The following is a 23656-nucleotide window of genomic DNA, read 5'->3' on the forward strand; positions in this document are numbered from 1 at the left end:
CTGTCCCTGTGGCCGAGGCTGTCCCCTCCCTGTGCCCTCGCTACGCCCTCCCCGTAATGCTGCCCGGACTCTGCACAGGGCAGGGCCCTGGGGGCACATGGAGAGGAACTGGCTGTGGGTGGAGACAGCACCCAGCTGAGGTCCTGGGAAAGAGGCCATGCCCGGGGTTCCTGGACACAGGAGGTGGGGCTGGCTGAGGCTCGATGCCTGCGCTGGGCATGGAGGAGGCACCTTCGAGCTGGGGCCTCCTCAGAGCAGCTGCATCGGGGGGCAAACCCTGTCCCTCGGTTTCCGTGTTCACATCTTTACTAGAACTGCAGCTGGCACCCGTGGAGCTGTGGGCTTTGTCCAGGGAGAGTCGTGCCCAGCACCTGGGGGGCCCTGCAGGGGTGCTGGACTCAGGGTTAAAAACGAGGATCCTGGCCTCCTGCAACCCTGTCCCCAGAGGCCCCATTGGAGCCACCTGGCCCTCCCTGCCGCCAGCCCAAGCATCCAAGGCTTTTGCCAGCAGTGCCTGTGGCAGCCTCGAGGAGGGTGGAGGCCCAGGGAGGGGCATCATTTGGTGTTTATTTATTTTTTTTTTTGAGAAGGAGTCTGGCTCTGTCGCCCAGGCTGGAGTGAGTGGCGCCATCTCGGCTCACTGCAAGCTCCGCCTCCTGGGTTCCTGCCATTCTCCTGCCTCCGCCTCCCGAGTAGCTGGGACTACAGGCACCCGCCACCTCGCCCGGCTAGTATTTTGTATTTTTTAGTAGAGATGGGGTTTCACCGTGTTAGCCAGGATGGTCTCGATCTTCTGACCTCGTGATCCACCCGTCTCGGCCTCCCAAAGTGCTGGGATTACAGGCTTGAGCCACTGCGCCCGGCCCATTTGGTGTTGATCAGGGGAGATGCCGGCGTCTCCACAGCCCCAGGGCCTCCAGGCTCGCCCGGGCTCCCTCACTCAGACGCCTCACCCACAAACACCTGCCCAGGTCCCACCAGGGGCCCCTCTCACCCCTGAAGCTGTGCAGGCCCTCGGCCAACAAACCAGGACCCTCAGCTTGGATGGGCAGGAAGGTCCAGGAGGGGCCCTTGAGACCTCCTTCCTTGGGCCTGGGGATTGGGGCCGCAGGAAGCCATGCTCCACCCCGATGCCCACCCCTAGCTCCCCTGGCTGACTCCTGGCCTCTGTCTCCCTCCAGGCCCCCACCCTGACTAGGGAGCTGGGGGGTAGGGGTGGAGCTTTGGGAGGAGACCACGCCCAGTCTGGTGGGGAGCAGAGTTTTGGGGAGGAGACCACGCCCAGTCTGGTGGGGAACAGAGTTTTGGGGAGGAGGCCACGCCCAGTCTGGTGGGGAGCAGAGTTTTGGGGAGGAGGCCACGCCCAGCATGGTGGGGGCGGAGCTTTTGGGAGGAGGCCACACCCAGCATTGGGTTTGCATTTCCAGGATGGGCTTCTCCTTCCTGGACTCCTCCCCTGGCACTGGGCTGGGGGCTGTCAGGATGACCCTGCCCTACCCAAGGCTGACCTGGGGCCATGAGCAGGAGGATGCCCCCCTCACTGCTCCTCATGAGTCCCTGTGTGCCCCCAGGGAGCCAGTGGGCAGCAACCGGACCCCAGCTGCCTCTCAGGGCACCCAGGACTGGAGAGGGCCCTGCCCAGGGTCTGCGGGTGCCACTCACTCACCCGGCTGCAGCCCCCAGCTGCCCTGGGCTGACCGTGGGCCTAGGCTGAGCTGACTGGACTGGGGGTTGTCAGCCCTTGGTTTGGCCCCACCACTGCTCTGCCAGGGCGGGGGAGGCTGGCAGCCCAGGTTGTGGGGCCAGAGGGCCATGCTATGACAGACGAGAAGAGGGAGTGACCTGGAGGGCCCAGGGCAGGGACCAACAGCAAATGCCTCCCTAGGTGGTCTCTCCAGGACAGATGTATCCCTTGTGGGAGGGCTGAGGCGCCCAGCAAGAGCAGCAGCTCCTCGGGGCACGGGGACCCAGTGGGCTGAATGGGACTCTTGGAATAGAAGGAGCCTCTCCAGACTCAGCTCTGCAGGTGGAACGGGGAGGCAGGACCTGAGGCTCCTGGTGGGGAGGCAGCCTTGCCTTGCGAGATCTCCCTCAGGGGGCAGAGGAGCCAGGGTGCCCCGCCAGCAGCAGAGAACAAACCCCAGTTCAAGGCGAACCCCAGGTGTGGGGTGGGTGTAAAAGCAGGTGGCTTTGACCATGAGTGGACAGGTGAGGGGCAGACAGGTGTGAGCAGGTGAGGGGACAGGTGGGAGACACATGGAGGGTGGGGGAAGATGGGGACAGGAGAAGAGGCAGTGGGGGCAGATGTGGGGCAGTTGGAGGTAGGTGGGGGTGGATGGCGTCAGTTGGGGGTGGATGGGGTTAGGTCTGAGCAGGTGCGGGGTGGGTGGGGGGCACGTGGAGGGGGCTGGAGTTGGTGTGGGCAGGTGTGGGCAGGTGCAGGGCAGTGCCGGGGAGGCACTGTCAGGTGAGTGTGGGGCTGAGCAGAGGCTGACCTGGGATACCAGGGCTGCTGCTCAGAACCTGCTCTCTGGGTAGGCAGCCGGGCTCCATCAGGTGTGACCGCCCACTGCACAGAGGGGTGGAGGCTGGAGGCCCAGACACCTGCAGGGGCTGGGAGGGATGTGGGTGAGTCTGGCTCCTCCCACACCCTTCGTCCCACCAGCGTCCATAGCCCTGGCCCTGGCTGTCCCTGACGTCCCCTCTAGTGGGCACCCCCGGCTGGAGGCAGCTTGCGTCAGGGACCTGGAGAGTGAGTGGCGAGCCCACCACAGGGGGATCCTACAGACGCTGCTACCACTGACCAATGGCGCCGGTAGCTGGTTTAAAAAAGAAAGGGCAGCACAGAGGCCGCCCGGAAGAGCCGGTGTTTCCATGAGCCGCGCTTACAGACGGTGCCAGAGGGTCCGGCTGCCTGACCGTGCGCTGTGTTTACAGATGCGCCTGACCTTATATTGTTCAAGTCGCACGTCCTGCCTATCAGGGATGTTTTCGGACTCTACGTGGGAAGCCCTTGGCTGCTGTGTGAAGGTCGGGTCAGGGGGCGGCTGAGGCTGTCCAGGGGAGTGGTCAAGGGCTTGGGGAAGCAGAGGTAGACTCACCAGGTGCTGGTGCTCAGCGGGGCTGGGGAACACCAACTCGACCCACGCCCTGGCTGGGTCACCCCGTTCCTGCTGGGGCTTGATGCCAGGCAGAGCGGGTCAGGCCGGGAGAGGCCTGGGGCCAGCCTGGGGAGCAGAGCTGCTCAGCGGGGCAGAGGTCCTCCTCCGGGCACCGGGCTCAGGGCCCAGTGGCCAGATGGTTTTCTTTGCTGCAGGGAGTGCCGGCTGCGGGGGGAGGCCTGGGAGAGCTTGTGCAGCTGGGCCTCTCTTGGGCTTCTCTGCTGTTGTTTTTTGCTGGAAAATCAATCCTGCAAGTCCAGCTGGGCTCTGGCTGAGCGCAGCTAGGGGTGGGGTGGTGGGTGCTTTCCGGCCTCTGCGGGGCAAGTTCTGGGCCCACAGTGGGGAGAGAAGGCAGGATGGGGTGCAGCCCCGAAGAGCCTGGCTCCCCCTACTCTGTGCCCTGCTTGGGTCACCCCAGAAGGACTGTCCCCATCCTCCCAACTTCCTGCCCAGGCCCCCAGAGCTACCTGCAGCCTCCCCTTGCTCCCGTGCCCAGGCAGAGGTCTACAGGAGACCAGAGCCAGCGTATTCATCAGCAGCCACAGGACAGTTCCCCACCAAGGCGCAGTAGCCTGAGGTGCTGGGGCTGCCCGACCCTCCCCAGCTCCACCCCTCTTGCCTCTGAGCCCTACCCAAGGCCTGGAGAATCACTGCTTCCTCCTGCTCCAGGGGTTCCAGCAGAGCCGTTGGAGGGTGTGCCTGCCGCGTTCTTAGCCCTCTCTGCCGACCTTTCTTGAACGGACTCTGGCCACGGTGCCAATGTGTCAATGGCCTGTGCCTCTGCTGTCCGAGCTCAGGGGCCGTCCATGCCTCCGAGGCTGGCATACGGCAGCTCTTGTTTTACCCATGAGGGGGAAGCCCAGGACCTGTGCCCTTGATCACACGTCCAGTTCACACAGACGCACACGCACACGCCTGCCCACCAGGCAGACACCCACGCACCTGCACGCAAGCGCACGCCAAGCCAGCGGGCCCAGTCTCTGCCCCAGAGTCCCTGGTGTCAGAACTAGGCTGCTGTGGCTGCTCCCTCTTCAAAATGCCTGAGTTTTATGAGCCCAAATTAACAGACCTTTGTTGCTACATATAAATTTGAGGATAAAATTGTTGAATCTGTTCAACGTAAGCAGTTGAAATTTTGCCTGGGGTGATGAACGTCTCTAGCACTTGGTAAAATGTATTTAAAGGGCATGTATTTGACGACATTAACAGCCCGCCGCCCGCAAGCACAGCCCGTCTCGTCATCTGGCGGCCTCCCCATCGTTCACCACGGTTGGCGGCCCCAGTCACTCCCACGGTCTTTACCAGCCGGGTGCCAGTGGCTGGGACCAGGTTCTGACCACTGTGCCCACTCACTGTGGAATCGGGCGAGCGGGCCAGACCCTGCGTTGTAAGGACAGAGCAGGACACGTCCTGTCACAGGGCACCCGCTGTCTGCAACTTTTGTTTGTTTCTGCCCCAGGTTGGGCGGGACAGTTGGCGGGCACCACAGGCGCTCCTGTGAGGCCACCTGGCCAGTCCCAGGATTAGCTGCAGGCTTTGGCTGATTTTCTTGAGTCTTGTACACAGATGCTCGTCAGCAAATACCAGCGGCTTATCTCTTCCCTTCCAACATGCAAACCTTATTTCATGTTAGGTTTTGGCACAACCTCCAGTCTAATACCAACCTCGAGGGAAATAAACAGTGCTGCCCATTTCACAGGCCAGGAAACTGAGGCTGAGGGCCCCCCCCAACCCCGCCGACATCCTGCTACCCCGCACCCTTGCTAGGCGTTGTGTTTTGCTGGAAAATCAATCCTGCAAGTCTTGCTGGGCAGGGTGACTCCCCCGAGGTGGCACCAAGGGGAGGTTCGTTTCGAGGCTCAGAACACTTTTCTGACAGTTTTCTGTCCCTTACATCCCAGACTCAGTCACACTTCAGCGTCCCGGCTCCCCGGCCGCCAGCCTCACACCACGGACAGCCCTTGGAGGTGTTCTATTCCTGCCCTGACCCTTCTACTTGGAAACATGGAAACAATGAGGCCAGCTGAGTGGGAGCCTCCAGGCCTGTGTCCAGAGCTAGTCCCCGGTGCCTGGCTGCCTCTCGGGGCGGGGCCTGTCTCCAGTTGGAGCTGGGAGGGCGGCCTACCCTGCCAGAGGCCAGCCCCACCCTCGGCTGCCGTGGGGGCTGACCAGGGCCCAGTGACCCAGCCCAGGGCTTGCCTGTGCAGAGGCTGGAGCCAGCGGTCAGCATGGAATTCCTGGTCTTCCCACTGACACCTCTGCAGCCCACACCGGCGACATCAAAAACATCAGCTCCAGCCCGCAGCCCAGACACCTGAAGTCACCTTGGCTGCCCCTCCTCACACCCACGCCCACGTCGGCGAAACCAGGGCTGGCTCCTTAACCGTGTCCAGAACCCACCCTTCCCACCCGCCCAGGCCACCTCCCTTAGCGACCCAGGGGCTCCAGGATGAGCCCCAGACAGGTCAGAGATGGGCTGGGCGGCAGGGAGCAGAGGCCTGTCATGAGGCGGGGCTGCCCTCGGCGTGGGTCTCAAGACCGGGAGCCACTGCCCATACCCAAGAGACCTGTGGGCACTGGGGTGCAGAGCCAGGTAGGAGGGGGCACCCCTGCCAAAGGCAGCGGCCTCCCCTCTGCTTCTGCTTTAGATGGGGCCGGGAGCAAGGGGAGGCTGACACTTAGGGGTTGACGCTGCAGGGTCTGGACACGTGGGGTGGCAGGAGAACCCATCTGCACGCAGGGAAAAGCTCGGGATGGGGACGTCCCGAGGGGACCCGGGTTCCCCCAGCACCCGCTGCAGCCCCTCCTCGCGCCACCTGGACCCACCTGCAGGAGTTTGCCTGGAAACGCTCCTCTGGGGTTTCTGTGGTACTTTTTTCACTTGGAGATTCGGTATCAAAGTTAACGTACGCTTATAAACGACCTGGGACTCTGCTGATGTGCACAGACCACACTCCCCAAAGAAGCTCTGAGAAACCAGGAGGCTGGGATTTCGAGAAGGACGCCAGTAATCTGTTTTCAGTATGAGCTGCGGGCTGATACTACCCCTGCAGGGGTGTCTCCTCCTGCGGCTGAACATCCAGCCCAGCTGTGGGCCAAGGTGAGGTGCGACACCTTTTGGCTTTTTTGCACATTTCTGTAGGCTGGGTGACCCATGGTCGGGGGAACTTCCTCAGTCCTGACATCTGCTTTCCTTCCTCCTCCTGTGGCCCACAGTCTTCCCAGGTCACAGGCCGGCCTGCGGGAGGTATGCCAAGAAGGGAGGGGGTGGGCAGTGGGGCAGGCCCGGCCTGGCACACTGCTTCCCTCCCACAGGGGCACTTCGGGCAGGCCACCTCCAAGCCAGGACCCTACAGCATCCCACAGACCCAGTGGGCAGAGGCACAGGCCCGGTACACACAGAGACCACTGCCCAACCTGCCACTGCATTGTATCTGAGTCTCTCTTAGGCTGCCTACTTCAGAGAGGCTGAGCTAGGCCCTGGAGGTCACCAGAGCCAGGACTGAGGCTCACCCGTGTCCTCATGACAGAAAGCCACTAGAACAAATGCTAGGCAAACTGGCTCTTTCCGGGATTTTTATTTCTTTAAAATAATTCATACAAATGGTTACAGTCACAAACATGATTTTAACCAAAATATTGCTAGCCTACCACATCAGCAGGACGGCACTGGTGCAGACAGGGACGCTGCCACCCTCCACATCCCCAGGACAGATGTCGATGGGCAGCGGGCACGCTGGGCACCGCCCAAGCTTTTCCTTTTGGAGCCGCTTCGTGATGCCGTCTTTATTTGGAACAAGGGGGGGTTCATGCCAAATTAGGAAAAACAGCCTTTGTTTTGTTTTTCTAAATTATTCTAAAAATAAGACAAGCAGGTAGAAAAAACAATGCACTGTGTGGCATAAAAAGAAAAACGGGAAGGATTCATTGTCCTGAGAAGTTTGCCAACTGCCTCATTCTGGGGCACGTTCCAACATACAAAAAAAAGAAGAAAAAAAAAAACCAAAAGAAAAAAAAAAACCTCAAATTGACTTCCGAATGCTCCTTCAGGTTTTCTTTTTGTTGACAGCTAAGCAAACAGATCCTTTGTAATGTTCTAAAAACTGTACACAGACAAGAACGTTCATGGGAGAATAACTACTGACTTCTTCTGCTTAACGAGGAACGCGAAGGACACGGGGCAGAGCGCCCACAGGACGGACGACAAGCGACACGAGGCCCAGCGCTGCCCCCTCCCGCCTCCTGACAGCCCGGACCAGTCTCTGCAGTGCCAGGGCCGCCACACAGGCACCTCCTCCACACACTCTGGTCCGAGGGTTTCCGGGCCCTCTGCCCAGGCGCTGAGGCTGGAGAGCTCCTCCCGGGCTACAACTGGTCACTGGCGTGGTCTCTATCTGCCTCGGGCTTGACAGTTTGGCCAGGAGAAGGGGCATGGGGTGGGTGGGCCACAGGGGGCAGGCCATGGGACAGGGACATGGCGCTGGGGACGATACCTTCCACAGCAGCGGGGATGCCAGTGGGGGCCACGCCCACCACGCCTGGAGGGTACCTGCTGGGAGAGGGTCCGTCTGTGAGGCCCCCTACAGGCAGCCTGACCGGGCCCCACCTGCCCTCACAGCGTCTGCAGCACTGAGGGGCGGCTCCAGCGGGACCAGCAGTCAGGGTGAGGATCCCGCCTCCGCACGGATGCTCCCGCCTACGGGGGCTACTTCTCAGGGCAGGGGAGGGGAGCCCTGGTGTCTCCAGGCGACTTGAACATGAGGTCTTCGCCTCACCCAAAGCCCCCTCCTCCCACAGGCCCCGTGCCCACAGTAGTCCTGTGCGCACTGGGTCCTGAAGGCCACCCCAGCTCCTTCCAAGAGGCCCTGGTTCTCATAGGCCTTTCGGGTGAGGTGGGCCTTACCAGTTCCACCCAGATCCTCCAGGTCAGTCAGTGGAGACGCCGCCCCTCCCGCCAGGGGCTGTGCTGGGATCCAGGGGAAGCCTCGGGCCCTCCTGGTGGCTGTTCCGGGCCAGCGGGCCTGCTCACCTATAGGCGGCCCCGTTGAGCTCAGGGTGCACGACAGCGGGGTCCATGCTGGCCCAGTGGGTGGCTGCCGTCAGATGGTCCTTGTTGACACAGTTCTTCAGGCTGTCTGGGATCCGGCCTGGGAGAGGCAGGAGGGAGGAATAGCTGTGGCTCTCAGGGGGCCCCAGGAGCGTGGCCCACTGGGTTGAAGACACGGGCTGTAGAGCTCTCGGCAGTGTGCTCCTCCCTCTCAGCCCCGGGGCTCCCAAGGCATGGCAGGGTCCTGTCTCTCAGGGCACCAGAACCCTCGCAGCGTGGGGACCCCCAGCCCAGAGCATGTGCCCAGTTTGCTGAGGGACCTGTCTGCTCAGCCCAGCAACTTCCCAGCAGCTCTTGTGTGTAAGACGACGCCAGGGCTCAACCTGACTTTGGCCTTAGAGGTCCCTGCTGGGGGTGCAGTGAGAGCACCATGGGCCCTGAGCTGGCAGAACATGGGCCTGGCTGCTGGGCGGATGCGAGCCCATGAGCCAGGCCTGGGGCTGGCAGGAAGAGTCCCCCAGGCCCACCTGTGATGGCTCTGCGGATCTCCCGTGCCGCCTCCTCTCGCATCTCGATGGAAGCCTGCTCGCTGTACCACGCAGCGTGGGGGGTGCAGATAAGATTGGGTGCATCCTTCAGGGGGCCCTGGCTAAAGCTGGGAACAGCACAGCATGGTCAGTGCAGCCCGAGTGCTGTGGCTGGGTGCGGGGGGGAAGTGGCTGGGCACTGGAACCCCTGTGGGGGACCCTGCCTGGGACCCACAGACCCCACGGCCCCGCTCCGCTTGGCAGGCGGGCTGAGCACAAGAGCTCAGCCCCAGGACCATCAGACACACCAGGGGCTCCTGACAGCAGCGGGTGTGGGAGCCCAAAGGATTTAATCTCCAAGCCCCTTGGGGGAGGAGCCCTGATGGGGGGACATGCTGGCCTGGCCCCTCCCGGCCGAAGGTCCTGTAGCCCCAGGAGCTGCAGGCTGGTACTGCCCCTGCGGGGTGTCTCCTCCTGTGGCTGACCATCCAACCCAGGGCTGCCTGGGGTCCCAGGGCGCTGCAGGGATTGCAGGTCTGGACATGACGCCATGACTCCATGGCCAGGGCCTGTGGGGACCACTCACGGACACTGGGGCCTCACTCTCTCCTGGCTGGTGGGGAGCCCTGCCCGAAGAGGGGCTGAGGAGGACGATCAACCCTCACAGGACCGAGGCGAGGCAGGCCTGGAGCCCGTGGCTCCGTCCTCACCCCACAGTGAGCAGCAAACTCCCCCATGCCGGCCAGCGAGAGGCCTGAGTACAAGCAAGTGCCCGGCCTGGCGGAGGCGCCATCTGCAGGTCAAGGCCGGCAGGATGGTGGGCAGGGAAGAGCAGGGGGTGACACTGGCTGTGAGGGCACCTGAAGGGTTCCGACTCGTGCACGTCCAGGGCCGCGCCGCGGATCCGGCCCTCCTTCAGGGCCTGGGCCAGCGCCTTCTCGTCCACCAGGCCGCCCCGGGCTGTGTTCACCAGGAAGGCCCCTTGTCTCATCTGGAAGACATGAGGACAGGCCAGGCCCAGTCAGGGTTCCGTGCAGGGCGAGCGGCCAGGGAAGCAAGGTGGTCACGCACGCTGCTGAGGAGGCCCAGCTCCCTGGCCCCTTCCCAGCCCAGGCCCACCCTGGGCTCACCAGGGTGCTAGGACTTAAGACCTCAGGCGTGCTGCGCCGCGGCCCTGGCAAGCTGGCTGAGGTTCGGCCCTGGCAGACCTGCATGGCCCCACACCTCCTAGAGAGCTCTACGTTCCTGCCCAAGCCCTGAGCTGAGGACTGGGTGGGGGCTCCTGGCTTGGTCCCCCTGTGGTACCCCTTCTCTGGGTCCCCTCCAGCCCAGCCTCCCCCAACAGGGCCTCGGCCCACGAGGTGGGACTCCCTGGGATGACAAAGCCCAGGGCCGTCTACTCTGAGGTGTGGTGTTTGACTCCAACCCCAGTGGGGCCTCCGGACAGGCTCACTTTTCATGCACTTTTGCAAAAGGCCCTTGCAGTGGCTCCCTGTCAGCTTCGTGGCCAGGGCTTTCCTGCAACCCCCCCATTTCATTCCGAGGAAGCCCACCCAGCCATTGCACTTGGGTGGCAGCCGGGTGGGTCACGGTGGCTTTTCTTTGGTGAGTTGCTGCCCATTGCAGCCTCACACCCAAGGTCCTCAGGGATGGCAGGGCCCTGACCAGCATCCACGTGCCACACCCTGTCCACTAGAAGGCTCCAAACCCACTGGCTCTGTGAACAAAGGAAGGGGAGGTGGGCACCTGGTTTCATCCTCCCTGTGGCTACAGGCTGCTGGGGCAGCTTGAGTGGGTGGGTGGCCTCTGACACGTGTACACACACGCACACACAAGCTCAAACGGGCAGACACAGGCACCCACACACACTTGCCCACATACACACACATCACCGTGCACACATAACGACTCCCTGAAAGGCCAACAGCCAGCGGGAGGCAGCCGTCCCGAGCTCCGCCCACCCGAGCTCCGCCCACCCGAGGGAAACACGGGCTGAGGCTGCGCTCTGCGCTGAGCTGAGGCAGAGGCCGACCTGAGCACAGCCCTCTCCAGCTGCAGATGTGAAACCTGAACCTGGCAGCACAGGATGGAAGTCAGAAGGGCAGGCCCAATGCCCCCAGGTAGCTGCATCATCTCCACTGTGACAGTGGCAAGAGCTTCAGGGGAATTTAGGATTCAAAGGTATGTGGTTCTGTCTTATCCAGAGTATTTCAGGCATCCTGGGTAGAACTCAGAACATGGAAAACGCCATCTGGGCAGACAGGGCTTCCCCCAGCAGGGCCGGCACCGCCGCCATGTGGCTCACTGAAGGCAGGGTCTCGCCCAGGTGCAGGTGGTTGCTGGGAGGGACCTTCCTGACACCCCCACCTGTGCCTGCCCCGCAGAAGGAGAGCCCTGTGCCCCGGCTCCACGCACCTGCTTGACGGTGAAGTCGTTGATGAGGTGGTGGTTGTGCTCGTTGAGGCCGCAGTGCAGGCTCACGCAGTCGCTGTGGAAAAGCAGGTCCTGCAGGGTGCTGACCCGCTGCAGCCCCAGCGCCCGCTCCACGCCGTCCGACAGGTAAGGGTCGTAGAAGAGCACGTTGAAGCCGAAGGCCTTGGCCCGCAGCGCCACCGCCTGCCCCACGCGACCTGGTGGTGTCAGGACACAGTGTGAAACCCTCGCTCACCCGTGGCTGGGAGGCTAGCCCTGACAGCCAGGATCGGAGTGGCCCCTGTGCCTCAGTTTGACCATCTGCCAAGGACACCAGCTGTGGTCAAGCCAAGGTGCCGGCGCGAGGTATCTCCACACGAGGTGTCTGCTCCCAATGCGCCCACTGCCAAGGTGGAGGCTGTGCACGGGGGGGAAAGGGTGCACGAGCCCCTCGGCCCACACCAGCTGCCAGCCACGCCCCCCCGCAGCCTGTCCACAGGACGTGACACGAACCACTCAGTGTCAAACGGACCGTCAGCGGGTCTCCACTCACCCCACACACGCCCTATGTGCCCAGGTCCCTCCACTGGCCTGCTTTCCGGTCCACCCATCGATGTCTCTGGCATCTCAGTTCCAGCCACGACTAGGTGGAGATGGCAAAGGGGGCGGGAGGGAACCTTCCAGACCAGGGAGGCCCCGCTGGGCTCATGTCCTGTCCCCTTCCAGTGGAGTGGCAGAGAAAGCCATCCCGGGCAGACGTGCCTGCCCCGACCCCAGCAGTCCAAGGCTGGCGTGGGCCCCAGCACAGGAGCCACGGAGCCAGAGCCACCATTTCCTCCCCGGGGAAGGGTCGGCAGGGTGCATGCGCCCACCGTGAGCCAACAGCACGGCTGCAAGGGACACAGGACCCCGGAAGCCCAGACGCGGCTGCGAAGGACACAGGACCTCAGAAGCCCAGACGCGGCTGCGAAGGACACAAGAACCCAAGCCCGCCAATGTGGTGTCTCCTGCATCGCCTCAGAGGGAACCGCTGCACAGGAAGGAAGCCGGCTGGGCGCTGGGGCAGGAGGGAAGCGGGTGCAGTTACAGAGGTGGCAGCCAGGGCAGGCATCCCTGAGAAGACCAAGCTTGTTGGAGACATGAGGGGATGGGAAGGGAGCCGAAGAGCTGGAACAACACGTGTGAGGGGCCCACGGTGGCGGCGGCCTGAGGGCCAAGGAGACCAGACCGCCAGGCAGACAGGGCAGCCAGATGTGGCCCAAACGCCCAGGGGACTCCCAGTCACTTGGGAACAGCCTGGGGGAGGCTGGGAGGCCAGTCAGAAGAGCTGAGGACCGTCTAAATACACTACATCCTAGAAAGGCAGGCGCCTGTTCTACCAGAAGGAATATGGCGGCTCCTTTCATCCCCAGGGACGAGGCTGCTGCAGGAGGCAACCGGTCCGGGGAGGAGGGCTCGGCAGGCCGAGGTGGGAGAAGCAGTTCCGAGGTCAGTCACGGCCGGAGTACCCGGGCAGCTCCCCAGATGCAGGAACAGCCCCCGTCTGGCAGCACCCCCTGCCAGGGATCCCACTGAACGGGCAGGAGAGGGAGGAAGGAAGGCAGATAGGCAGACACAGAGAAAGGCACCTCCCACAGCGCAGGAAGCAGAAAAGACGCTGTTTCCCACTCTGCTCAACAGAAAGCCCCAGGGAGTCCGGCTGCCGGTGGCGAAAACCAGCTAGAGGCGCAGGCCAGCGCCGGCCACACCTGACACAGGACAGCAGTGGCTGCTGGGGCGAGATGGTTCTTCACTTTAGTCTCTGCCATTCTTTTCCATACGATGTCTGGCTTATGATAAGAAATTATGATGATGCAGGTGAAGAGGTAGGAAGATGTGGCTTCTAATTAGAATAAAACACTAGAAGCGGACAGACCTGCAGATGACCAAGGCTGGAATCAGCCAGCAAAAGCTCCTAAATAACTACTATAAACATGCTCAGAGATGACAGCAAGTGTTGATGTAAACAGCAGAAAAATGGAGGATTCTGGAAGACGAATGGCAACTCTATAAAGAACCACATAGAAATTCCAGAACAAAAACATCCCTCTGAAATGGAACTCCCTGGACGAAGCTAACAGCAAGAAAAGGATCGGGAGCTTGAAGGCTGGGGCTCAAAGTCAGCAGATGGCATCCAAACAGAAGCAGAGAGAAAAGAATTAAAAAAACTTTTTTTAGGCCGGGCGCGGTGGCTCAAGCCTGTAATCCCAGCACTTTGGGAGGCCGAGACGGGCGGATCACGAGGTCAGGAGTTCGAGACCATCCTGGCTAACACGGTGAAACCCCGTCTCTACTAAAAAATACAAAAAACTAGCCGGGCGAGGTGGTGGGCGCCTGTAGTCCCAGCTACTCGGGAGGCTGAGGCAGGAGAATGGCATAAAAACCCGGGAGGCGGAGCTTGCAATGAGCTGAGATCCGGCCACTGCATTCCAGCCTGGGCGACACAGCGAGACTCCGTCTCAAAAAAAAAAAAAAACAAAAAAAAATCAAACTTTTTTTAAAGAACAGGCTGTGGTGGCTCACGCCTGTAATCCCAGCACTCTGGGAGGCTGAGGCGGGCGGATCACGAGGTCAGGAGTTCGAGACCAGCCTGGCCACCATGGTGAAACCCCGTCTCTACTAAAAATACAAAAAGTCAGCCGGGCGAGGTGGCGGGCGCCTGTAGTCCCAGCTACTCCGGAGGCTGAGGCAGGAGAATGGCGTGAACCCAGGAGGTGGAGATTGCAGTGATCCGAGATCGCGCCACCATACTCCAGCCTGAGCGACAGAGCGAGACTCGATCTTCTACCAAAAAAAAAAAAAAAAAAGGCAAAACACATTTTCAGACAAAAGCGGAGGGAATCGTTCACTGGTGAGCCACGTTTCTAACAGGGTCTGTAGGCTACAGGAACGTGATGCCCGACGACAGCCAGAATCGGGGGTGGGATAAACGAGGCAGAAAGGGTGGATGTGTCGGTCAATATTCAAAAACAAAAATTACTGAAAAATTCCTTGAAACACTCATGACTGACAGCTTCTTGTATGGTTTACTGCCTAACAGACGTGGAAAATCGGCCTGACGTTGAAACACTCATGACTGACAGCTTCTTGTATGGTTTTCCGCACAACAGACGTAGAAAATGGGCCCGAGGGCAGCAGCCCAAGGGTGAGAGGAGCCTCCGCAGGCCTCTTACCGCCCTCGACGAGGCTTCACAGGTTATGCCGGATGGCAGTGAGTTACGAAGGCATATCCTAATCTCTAAAGTAAAACTAAACACGATCACTAAGCAGTCGGTATAGATTAAAAAGCAACAACAGATGCAAGGAATCATTTAACACTTGATTAACATACAAGAAGGCCAGAAAGGAAAAACAAGGATGAACAGAAAACATGTAGCCAGACGACACTGAAATCCAAATGAGCAGCAATTACACTAAAACTAAATGAACGGAACACTCAAGAGGCAAAGACTGTCAGACTGAAAAAAGAAAGCGGAACCAACTATAAACTATTAATAACAGACACACTTTAAACGCACACACAGAAGCCAGGCGCCATGGCTCACACCGGTAATCCCAGCATTTTGGGAGGCCAAGGCAGGGTGACCACTTGAGCCCAGGAGTTTAAGACCATCCTGGGCAACACAGCAAGACCTTGTCTCTACCAAAATAATAATAATAATAATAATAATAAATTTTTAAAAATTGCAGTGGCACACACCTATAGTCCTAACTACTTCGGAGGCTAAGGCAAGAGGATCTCTTGAGCCCCAGTGCTCAAGGCTGCAGTGAGTCATGACTGTACCACCACACTCCAGCCTGAGTGACAGAGCAAGACCATTCATCTGAATGATAAATATAAGAACAGAGATAAGCTGAAATTAAAAGGATGAAAAAAGACATACCACATAAACACTGATCAAAAGAGCTGGGATGGTTACCTCAACATCAGACCAATTAGTTAGACCACAAAAACACGAAAGCAAACGTCCTACTTAATGGTGAAATATCAAAAACTTTTTCTCCCACATCAAGACAGTAATACCTGCAAGTCACTGCTACTGACGATTGTAGCTAATGCAAAAAAGGCAAAAATAAAGAAATTAAATAAAAGGCACAGAGATCAGAAAGGAAAATGTAAATCTGTGTTTATCTGCAGGTGACACAGCAGTGTGTGCAAGAGAAAATTCAAGAGAATCTGTTTTTGGCAGAGGCAGGTCTCATTATGCCATCCAGGCTGGTCTCTAACTCCTGGTGATCCTCCGGCCTTGGCCTCATAACTCACTACAATAGCAGGCACAAGCCACTGCACCCAGCCTAATATGGAGAATTTAGAAGGCTGTGGGATATGAGGTTGGTTTACAAAACTGAAGTGTATTTCTACCTACTAATAACCAAACATCAAGAAACAATTAGGCTGGGCACAGTGGCTCATGCCTGTAATCCCAATACTTTGGGAGGCCAAGGCGGGTGGATCACTTGAAGTCAGGAGTTCGAGCCTGGCCAACATGGCGAAACCCTGTCTCTACTAAAAGTACAAAAATTAACCAGGTGTAGTGGCATGCGTCTGTAATCCCAGCTACTCAGGAGGCTGAGGTAGGAGAATCGTTTGAACCCAGGAAGCGGAGGTTGCAGTGAGCTGAAATCACACCACTGTACTCCAGCCTAGGCGACAGAGTGAGACTCCGTTTCAAAAAGAAAAAAAAAGGCAGAGATGGCAGTGTGCTGAAATCACGCCACTGTACTCCAGCCTGGGTGACAGACTGAGACCGTCTCAAAAAAACAAAGAAACAACAACAACAACAAAATTTGTAACAGCATTACAAATGCCAAATGCCTAACGATAAACTTAATGAACTACGTGGAAACCTTCTACTGATAACGATGAAACACTGTTGAAACCTTCTACTGATAACGATGAAACACTGTTAAGAAAAGTGAAAATAAATGGAGACATGGTATTTGTGTCCTGAAGATTCAATATTATTAGGAAGTCAGCGTTCCCAAAACTGATTTTAAGGACTCAACAAAATGAAAATTGACGAGCTGATTCCAGAATGGAAACGGAAATGCATAGCAGGACCTAAAACAGCCAAGACCCTTGTGAAGAACACGGTGGAAGATCTCAAGGCTCACAGCCGTGCAGACAGTGTAACACGGGAGAAAGGGAAGAAAAACAGGTCCACGGAACAGAGGAGTCCAGACAGACCCACTCACATGTGGCCAACTGCCTTTCCGCAGAGAAGCCACGCCAACGGGAAGGAGGGTGCCTCGGCGCATCGTGCCGCAGGGACCTGCCATCCCGGGAAAGGGCGGGCCATGACCCCAGCCTCACACCACGCCTCAGTGGCAACCCAGAAGACCCTGGACCTAGAGGTAGAAGCTTCCAGAAGAAAACACAGAGAACCTGGATGACCCTGGGGTAAACAGAGATTCCTCAGGACACAAAAGGTATTCACCGAAAAAACGGGTGATACGCTGGGCTTCATAAAAACTGAAAACGTGTTCTCGTCAGAGAGATGTCAAGAAAGTGAAAAGTCAAGCCACGGCCTGAGATATTGGTAAATATGTAAAAACAAGCATTTTGAAATTATAAAAATATCCACAGTGTGTCGATCTGACAAGAACCAGATGCAGACTACATGAGGGCTTCGTAACCAACATGCAAAAGAAGGTGCTCCCAGTGGCCAGGGGTATAAAGAGGTGCTCGACTCCCTCAGTTATCAGGAAACTGTAGGTTAAAATAAAAATATTACAAAATTCCTGCTGGAAGGGCTAGAATTACACAGACTCCAACACGGAGTGCTGGCAAGGATATGCGGCTGCCGGGCGTGACGCTGTGCACCTGCCTGAAGAAAGGCAACTCCTTCCACGTGAAAAAACGTCCTGCTCTGGGACTCAGAAACTCCACTCCTAGGTACAAACCCAAGAGGCATGAGCCGTCTATGTGCACAAAAAAGACGGGCAGAAATGTGTTCACAGAAGTTTTGTTTGTGATATTGGCCAAAAGCTTAGAAAATGCATCACCAAGAGTCTGGAGAAGCGAATCGTGCTGTGTTCACGTTATCAGAAACTGTGGGTCATGCGAAAACACAGATGAGACCCGGAGGCATCACCCCGACTGACGCGAGGCCGACACAGAAGGCTGCGTGCCCGCGATCCCACCTCGGCAGAGCCGGGGAAGGCCCTCTGCTCTAGGAAGCGGGACCCGGGTCACTGTGGGGCCGCGGCGAGAGAAGGGGCCTGAGGCAGCTGTGTGCAGAAGCCTGCTCTGCTGACGTGCTGGTGGGTTCTTTGTACAATGTTTTCCTGTGTGCACCTAAGATAGTGCATTTTTCAGAAGGAAGGAAGGAAGGAGGGAGGAAAGAAAAAAACAAGAAGCAGACGTAAGTCACAGCACCAGAGCCTCATAGAGCAGAGGCGGCCACCGCCTCGTCGCACCGAGTGGCAGCAACACCGTGAACCACACACTGCCCAGGGCTTCCACGTTCCTGTAGTCACCACACGCGTGGATTCCACGCTAAGAACAACCCAGACACAGGGTGTGCCCAGCAGAGGGCAGATCGGGACAGGCACACCCTGGGAGAGCCTGAGTGGCTGGTGCCCAGCACGGGCCCCACCCAGAGCACGAGGCTCTCCCAGAGGGTGGGGATGGGGTTCAGGGACAAGGGCGAGGGGCAGGGGGGCGCAGGTGCCAGGTGGGCGGCCAGGCTGGGGTAGGGGTCCCTGTCCATGAGGTAGAGGCTGCAGCGTCAGGGGACTTGTGTCCCTAAGGACGGAACTGCTCTCCTCAGCTCCCAAGGCCGAAGGAGCTTTGACCTGGCCTGGGTCACCACGAGTTCACCACAGGCAGAGGGGCCCGCGCCCAGAGCAAGGGAAGCAGCCCAGCCGCTCCAGGGACGCCGGCCTGAGAGCCCACAGGACGACCTGGGCCACTGCAGGGGAGAACGCCCATGGCAGACCCCCACAACCTGCCAGGTCCACCCTGCACTCCCCAGGACGCCAGGAGCCACCCGCACTCCTCAGGCCAGGCCTGGGTGGGGGCTTTGGCAGGTGGGGTCCTCAAGGAAGGGGGTGGCCACAGCCCTGCTCTCTGAGGGCATCCTGACCTGGGTGCTCCAACCCCCACTCAGCACGGGGCCCTGGAAGGGGCCGGCTGGGCCCAGTTCCACACTCAGCCTGGGCAGGCACCACCCTCAGGCCTCAGAGTGGCCACGGGGAGGGTGGGGCCTTCAGGGCTGGAACCACAGACCCCAACCCCAGGAGAGACAGGTTACAGGACTCTGGAGACCACACACCCACCTGCTCTTACCAGGGGAACTACAGACATCCCTGGCCACACACAGACATAGCCCACAACCCCCCACATCCCAGTCCCTCATACACCCCAGGTGAGGTGTCAGACCTGTGGCTGCGGGACAGGCGGCGCCCTGCAGGCAAGGCACACATGAGGCCCCTCCCACCCTGTGGGCTTGCTCTGGAGACAGCTGAGGCACTGCTCCTGCACAAGGCCGGTGCACAGCCCATGGAGCTGAAGGTCCACAGAGCCCTGAGTCCCCGGCCCCTTCTGACCTCTGCCCCGACCTACCCACTCTCCCTCCTTCCCTCCTTCAACAAACCACACACGGGCCATGGCCCTGAGGCGGGAGGGGCCGCCCAGGCCTCAGAAGGGCAGAGGTATGAGGAATGGGCACCTCAGGGCTCCGGGATCCTCACAGGTTCCAGCCAGCCCTGGGGTCCTGGTGGGGGCACCAGCAAGGCCGTGAGAGATGTGTCCAGGAAGAAACAAGCACGTGTTCCATGCACATCCGTGAGCCAACCTCTCCCACTAACCCAGGTGTGTCTGCCTCACCGAGACCACCCGAAACATCTGATTCCCCACACGCTGCCGGGACAAGGACAGCGGTCAGCAGGAGTGGGCTGCCTGGATGTTTGGGAAGCGGGGGGCCGGCCGGTCAAGGGGAATCCCCGGCACGGCAAGGTCCTCGCATCCCCACGGGGCCTCCTGGGGAATGGCGCAGGCAGCTCCTAGGAACCCACGATCTGGGGAGACAGGCACCTGGGCCAAGGTGTCCAGGGAGTCTTCAGAAAAGGGACACCACCCCCCACCCACCCTCTCTAAGAACCCTCTACAGGAGCACCTTCCCGCTTCCCACCTCACACCTGGGCCCCGCCCAGATGCTCCCCCGTGACCTCGCTTGGCCTCTCCCAGCTCCTCTCTCTCAAGACATGGCTCCACTCTAGGATCACACACACACGCGCACACACACACACACGCTTGCTGCTCTGAGCTCAACCTGGGCCTGGCTGTGTGGGGCCTGCTCACTGCTGCATGCTGGACCCAGGACGGTGCTGGGCCCAGGACAGGCGGCTGCAGAGCGAGTGGGCAAATGAAGAGCAAGGGGTCGCTGAGGGGCAAACCACTCCCCGGGCGCAGGGCCGGCTGCTGGTGACAGCGGAGGAAGCCCGCGGCTGCCCGAACCCCAGCCCCAGCAGGATCCACGCAGCCAGCCCCAGAGGCCTCAAGGGGTGAGCGCGTGCTAGACCGTGGTTGATGTGTGTGCCCACACGTATGCCCGTGTCTGTATGCCCATGTGCCCATGACTGACACCGGTGTGTGTCCACGTGGTATCGTGTATGCTGTGATATCCGTGTGATGCCCATGTGTGCCGTGTGATATCCATGTGTGCCGTGACATCTGCATGTCCCCGTGTGGCCCGTGTGTGCTGTGACATCCACATGTGATGTCTGTGTGGAGTTCACGTGTGTGACGTCCGTGTGATGTCTGCGCAGGCCTGAGGCCCATGTGTGTGCTGTGTGAGGCTGTGGGTGCTATGACGTCTGTGTTGTCTGTGTGTACCTGTGTAAGGCCCACGTGTGTGTTGTGATGTCCATGTGTGATGTCTGAGGCCCACACGTGTGCTGTGGCATGTGGGACATCAGTGCAGGCCTGTGTGAGGCCCACATGTGTGCTGTGACATCCGTGTATGATGTCTGTGTGTGCAGTGATGTCTGCGTGAGGCCCATGTGTGCTGTGGTGTTCTATGTGATATCTGTACAGGCCGTGTGTGCTATGACGTCCATGCAGGCCGGTGTGAGACCCACGTGTGTATTGTGATATCTGTGTGAGGCTATGTGCTGTGACATCCGTGTATTATGTGTGTGCCCTTGAGGTCCATGTGTGTCCTGTGACGTCCATGTGTCATGTCTGTGTGTGCCCATGCGGTCATGTGTACTGTGGCATCTGTGAGGCCACGTGTGCTGTGGCACATGTGCCATCCGTGCAGGCCTGTATGTGTGCTGTGACGTCCGTGTGTGATGTCAGTGTGTGCCGTGCTGTCTGTGTGAGGCTCACACGTGTGCTGTGGTGTTGTGATATCTGTGAAGGCCAGTGTGAGACCCATGTGTGTGCTGTGATGTCTGTGTGAGGCTGTGTGTGCTGTGACATCCGCGTGTGCTGTGACATCCGCGTGTGCTGTGACATCCGTGTGTGCCCGTGTAAGGCCCACGTGTGCTGTGACGTCCGCGTACGTAGGGCACACAGCCTGGGATTCCTGGGCCCTGGCGCCTGGGCTGCACTCAGTCCTGTCCTGGGTTGGGACCGACACCCGCAGCCCCGCCCCGCCCTGGGCCTCTCCTTCTGGGCACGGCTGAAGAGCAGCAGCGCCAGGCACAGGGAGGGTCACGGGCATGGAGCTGTGGCTGACGCACCGAGTCCGATGATGCCCAAGGTCTCCCCACGGATCCTGGCGGCGCCGGACGCCACCTCGCGGATCTGCTCGACGCTCTGGACTCGCGTGCCCTCCCGCAATGCCTGGTGCAGCCAGGTGGCCCGCCGGTACAGGTTCAGGATGTGGCACAGCGTCGAGTCGGCCGTCTCCTCCACAGACGCCGCAGGCACGTTGCAGACGGCGATGCCTGTGGGGACAAGGACACGGCGGTCACCTCCAGGCCAGGCCCAGCCTCTGGGAGGACACCAGGGCTACTGTGGCTGGAGCAGGTTTGAAGCTTCCCGAGGAAGAAGCCAAAGGCCACGTCCCCAAGGCCACCCTGGGAGGCCACGAAATGAACGCACATCTCCCAGGCTCGGGGGCAACAGAGCACCTGGCCTGGCGCCTGTGCCCTGTGGCTGGAGCCCCACCTCCACTTTAGGTTCACGTGGCAGCACACGCTCGCAAACTGCTCGGTGTGTGGTGGGGCCAGGGCGTGAGACGCTGCCCTGACCCCTCCCAACTCAGCATTGGGAGCCCAGGCAGAGACAAGCACATGTCTCCCCGCGTCACCTCGCTGCCCTGATTCCTCCAGGGGGACCCTGCGGGGAGGCTGCGGCCAGGTCAGAATCTGGGTGCTGGCCCCACCTGCACACCCCTACATGGACATCCGCACATGTCCTCAGGCCTCCCCCAGGCCAAGCCAGGCCCCCGCAGTCCCTTCCGCCCTCCATGCCCTACACCCCGCAGTCAATAACACTGCAGCTGGAGCCATTCCTAGAAAGCAAATCCATCCCATTTCTCTCGAGTGTAACCCCTACTGCCCGCTCCCAGCCTTGTCCCAGAGGCAGGCCCTTCCCCGGCCAGGGCCCCTCCCTGAGCCTATTTATCCTCATCCCTGGCCTGTCCCTGGCCAGCGCCTCCCCTGCACGGCACTTCCCGCCCCATTCAGATGATTGCACTCCTGTGACTGGCCGTCCAACTGGCCGTCCGTCTCTCTGGGGAGGAGGAAGGGGCAGGAGGCCAGGACAGGGCTGCATTCATATGCCCGGAGGCTGGACAGGACCGTGTGGTTCCGTGAGGGGTTCCGAGGGTCGGGAGGGGGCCTGACGTGGGGCAGCGCGGGCAGGCGCTGCACAAGGCCAAGGCTGGGATCCCACATCGCCCCAGACACAACTCACTTGGACGTAAAAACGTTAAACAAGGGAGACTGAGGGAGAGCCAAGCCAAGCACCACACGAGATTGGAAGAAAGGCCTCCTGACTGTGGGACGTTGGAGTGTGGGCCAGATCCCAGCGGTGCCCCAGACTGTCCCTGGCTGAAGAACAGAGCCCGGGCCTGGGAAACTCCATGGGCAACGGAGATGGTAAACAGCAGGGGTCGCTCAGAAAGCACCAGGCCTGCACCCGACACCGCACAGCCAGGACTGCACCCAACACCGCACAGCCGGGCCTGCGCCTGACACCACAGCCGGCCTTTCCCAGGATGCCGCCACAGAGACAAAGGCGGGAGGCGGCTGGCACACGGCTTTGGCCCATGGGCACCGGCGGAAGCAGCAGTGAGCCGAGATCGCGCCACTGCACTCCAGCCTGGGCAACAGAGCGAGACTCCGTCTCAAAAAAAAAAAACCAACAAAAACAACCCACAACAGACGGAGCCTGGCAGAAAACAAAGTGCGCTCCACGCAGGACGGCCAAGCACCGCCCTGAGTTTGTTCTAATGAGTGCGCATGGGTGCAGACACGTGGGTACGTTCCGTGTGCGTGTGTAGGTGCATGGGTACGGACGTGCGTGTTCTGTGAGTGTTCCATGTGCTGAGTACATGAGCATAGGTGCAGACACGTCTGCGTGTTCTGTGTGCTGTGTGCGTGTTCCGTGTGCTAAGTGCACGTGCACGGGTGCGGACGTGCGTGTCCTCTGAGTGTTCCATGTGCTGAGGGTACATGAACGGGTGCAGATGCATGTGCATGTTCTGTGTGCTGAGTGTGCACATTCCGAGTACTTAGTGCACGTGCATGGGTGCAGATGTGTGTGTTCTGCGTGCTGACCACACGTGCACGGGTGCAGATGTGTGTGCATGCTCTGTGTGTTGAGTGTACATGTTCTGTGTGCTGAGTGCACGTGCATTGTGCTGAGTGCATGTGCACGGGTGCAGATGTGCGTGTTCTGTGTGTGTGTTCCACGTGCTGAGTGCATGTGTACTGGGTTGCGACACACCCCGCTGTTCCCGCTGTGTCTTGGGAGAGAGACCTATGAGCCCTATTACAGCCACACTCTGACGCCCCTGCCCCTCACCCCCAGGGCCCCGATACCCAAGCAAGGGGCACCAGCTAGACATGCATGCAGACCTGTGTGAAGTCGCAGCTGGATTTCCTACTGCCCAAAAGAGAGGAAGTGCCCTGAGGTGAGGCTCTGTGAGGAACAGAACAGCTGCAGCCTCACGCTGGCCCTAGATGGGACTGCACGCCACAGCCAGCCATACCAGGCGATGTGCAACGGGGTCCTTGGTGTGGCAGTGAAGCCTCCATGGATGAAGCAAGACGGGACGGAGCTCGCATGCATGGGCACAGGAGATAATTCGGAGCCGGCCTACCTAAATCCCCGGCCGACTTGATGTCAATGTTGTCAAAACCACTGCCGATCCGGACGATGATGCGGAGGGCTTTGAACTTCTCCAGGTCCTCCCTGGTGAGTGTGATAGTGTGGTACATCAGGGCCCCCACGGCCTCGTTCAGGACCTACAGCGAGGAGAAAACACACGGGCTGAGCCCAGCGCCTGCAG

General features: G+C 59.7%; 2 protein-coding genes across 23 annotated transcripts in view; both read right to left on the reverse strand.

The window, feature by feature from the left end:
• The window catches only part of SPON2 (spondin 2), a 42070-nt gene extending 38008 nt beyond the window's left edge, over positions 1-4062 (reverse strand). The window contains exon 1 of the mRNA XM_078002865.1: positions 3794-4062. The gene's annotated coding sequence lies outside the window, so the exon portion shown is untranslated. The remainder of the gene's footprint in view (positions 1-3793) is intronic.
• A 2658-nt stretch (positions 4063-6720) lies between these two features.
• The window catches only part of CTBP1 (C-terminal binding protein 1), a 38048-nt gene continuing 21112 nt past the window's right edge, over positions 6721-23656 (reverse strand). For 9 of the 22 annotated variants that reach the window (XM_078001474.1, XM_078001470.1, XM_015137784.3 and 6 more), the window contains 7 exons: positions 23468-23612; positions 20877-21083; positions 11151-11365; positions 9596-9726; positions 8736-8863; positions 8191-8308; positions 6721-7713 (listed from right to left, as the gene is read on the reverse strand). In XM_078001474.1, coding sequence (XP_077857600.1) covers positions 7527-7713; positions 8191-8308; positions 8736-8863; positions 9596-9726; positions 11151-11365; positions 20877-21083; positions 23468-23612 — 1131 coding nt within the window. In that variant the 3' untranslated portion in view covers positions 6721-7526. 22 annotated transcript variants of the gene reach the window in all.

The sequence above is a fragment of the Macaca mulatta genome, chromosome 5 (genome assembly GCF_049350105.2).
Source record: "Macaca mulatta isolate MMU2019108-1 chromosome 5, T2T-MMU8v2.0, whole genome shotgun sequence".
NCBI classification, from domain to species: Eukaryota; Metazoa; Chordata; class Mammalia; order Primates; family Cercopithecidae; genus Macaca; species Macaca mulatta.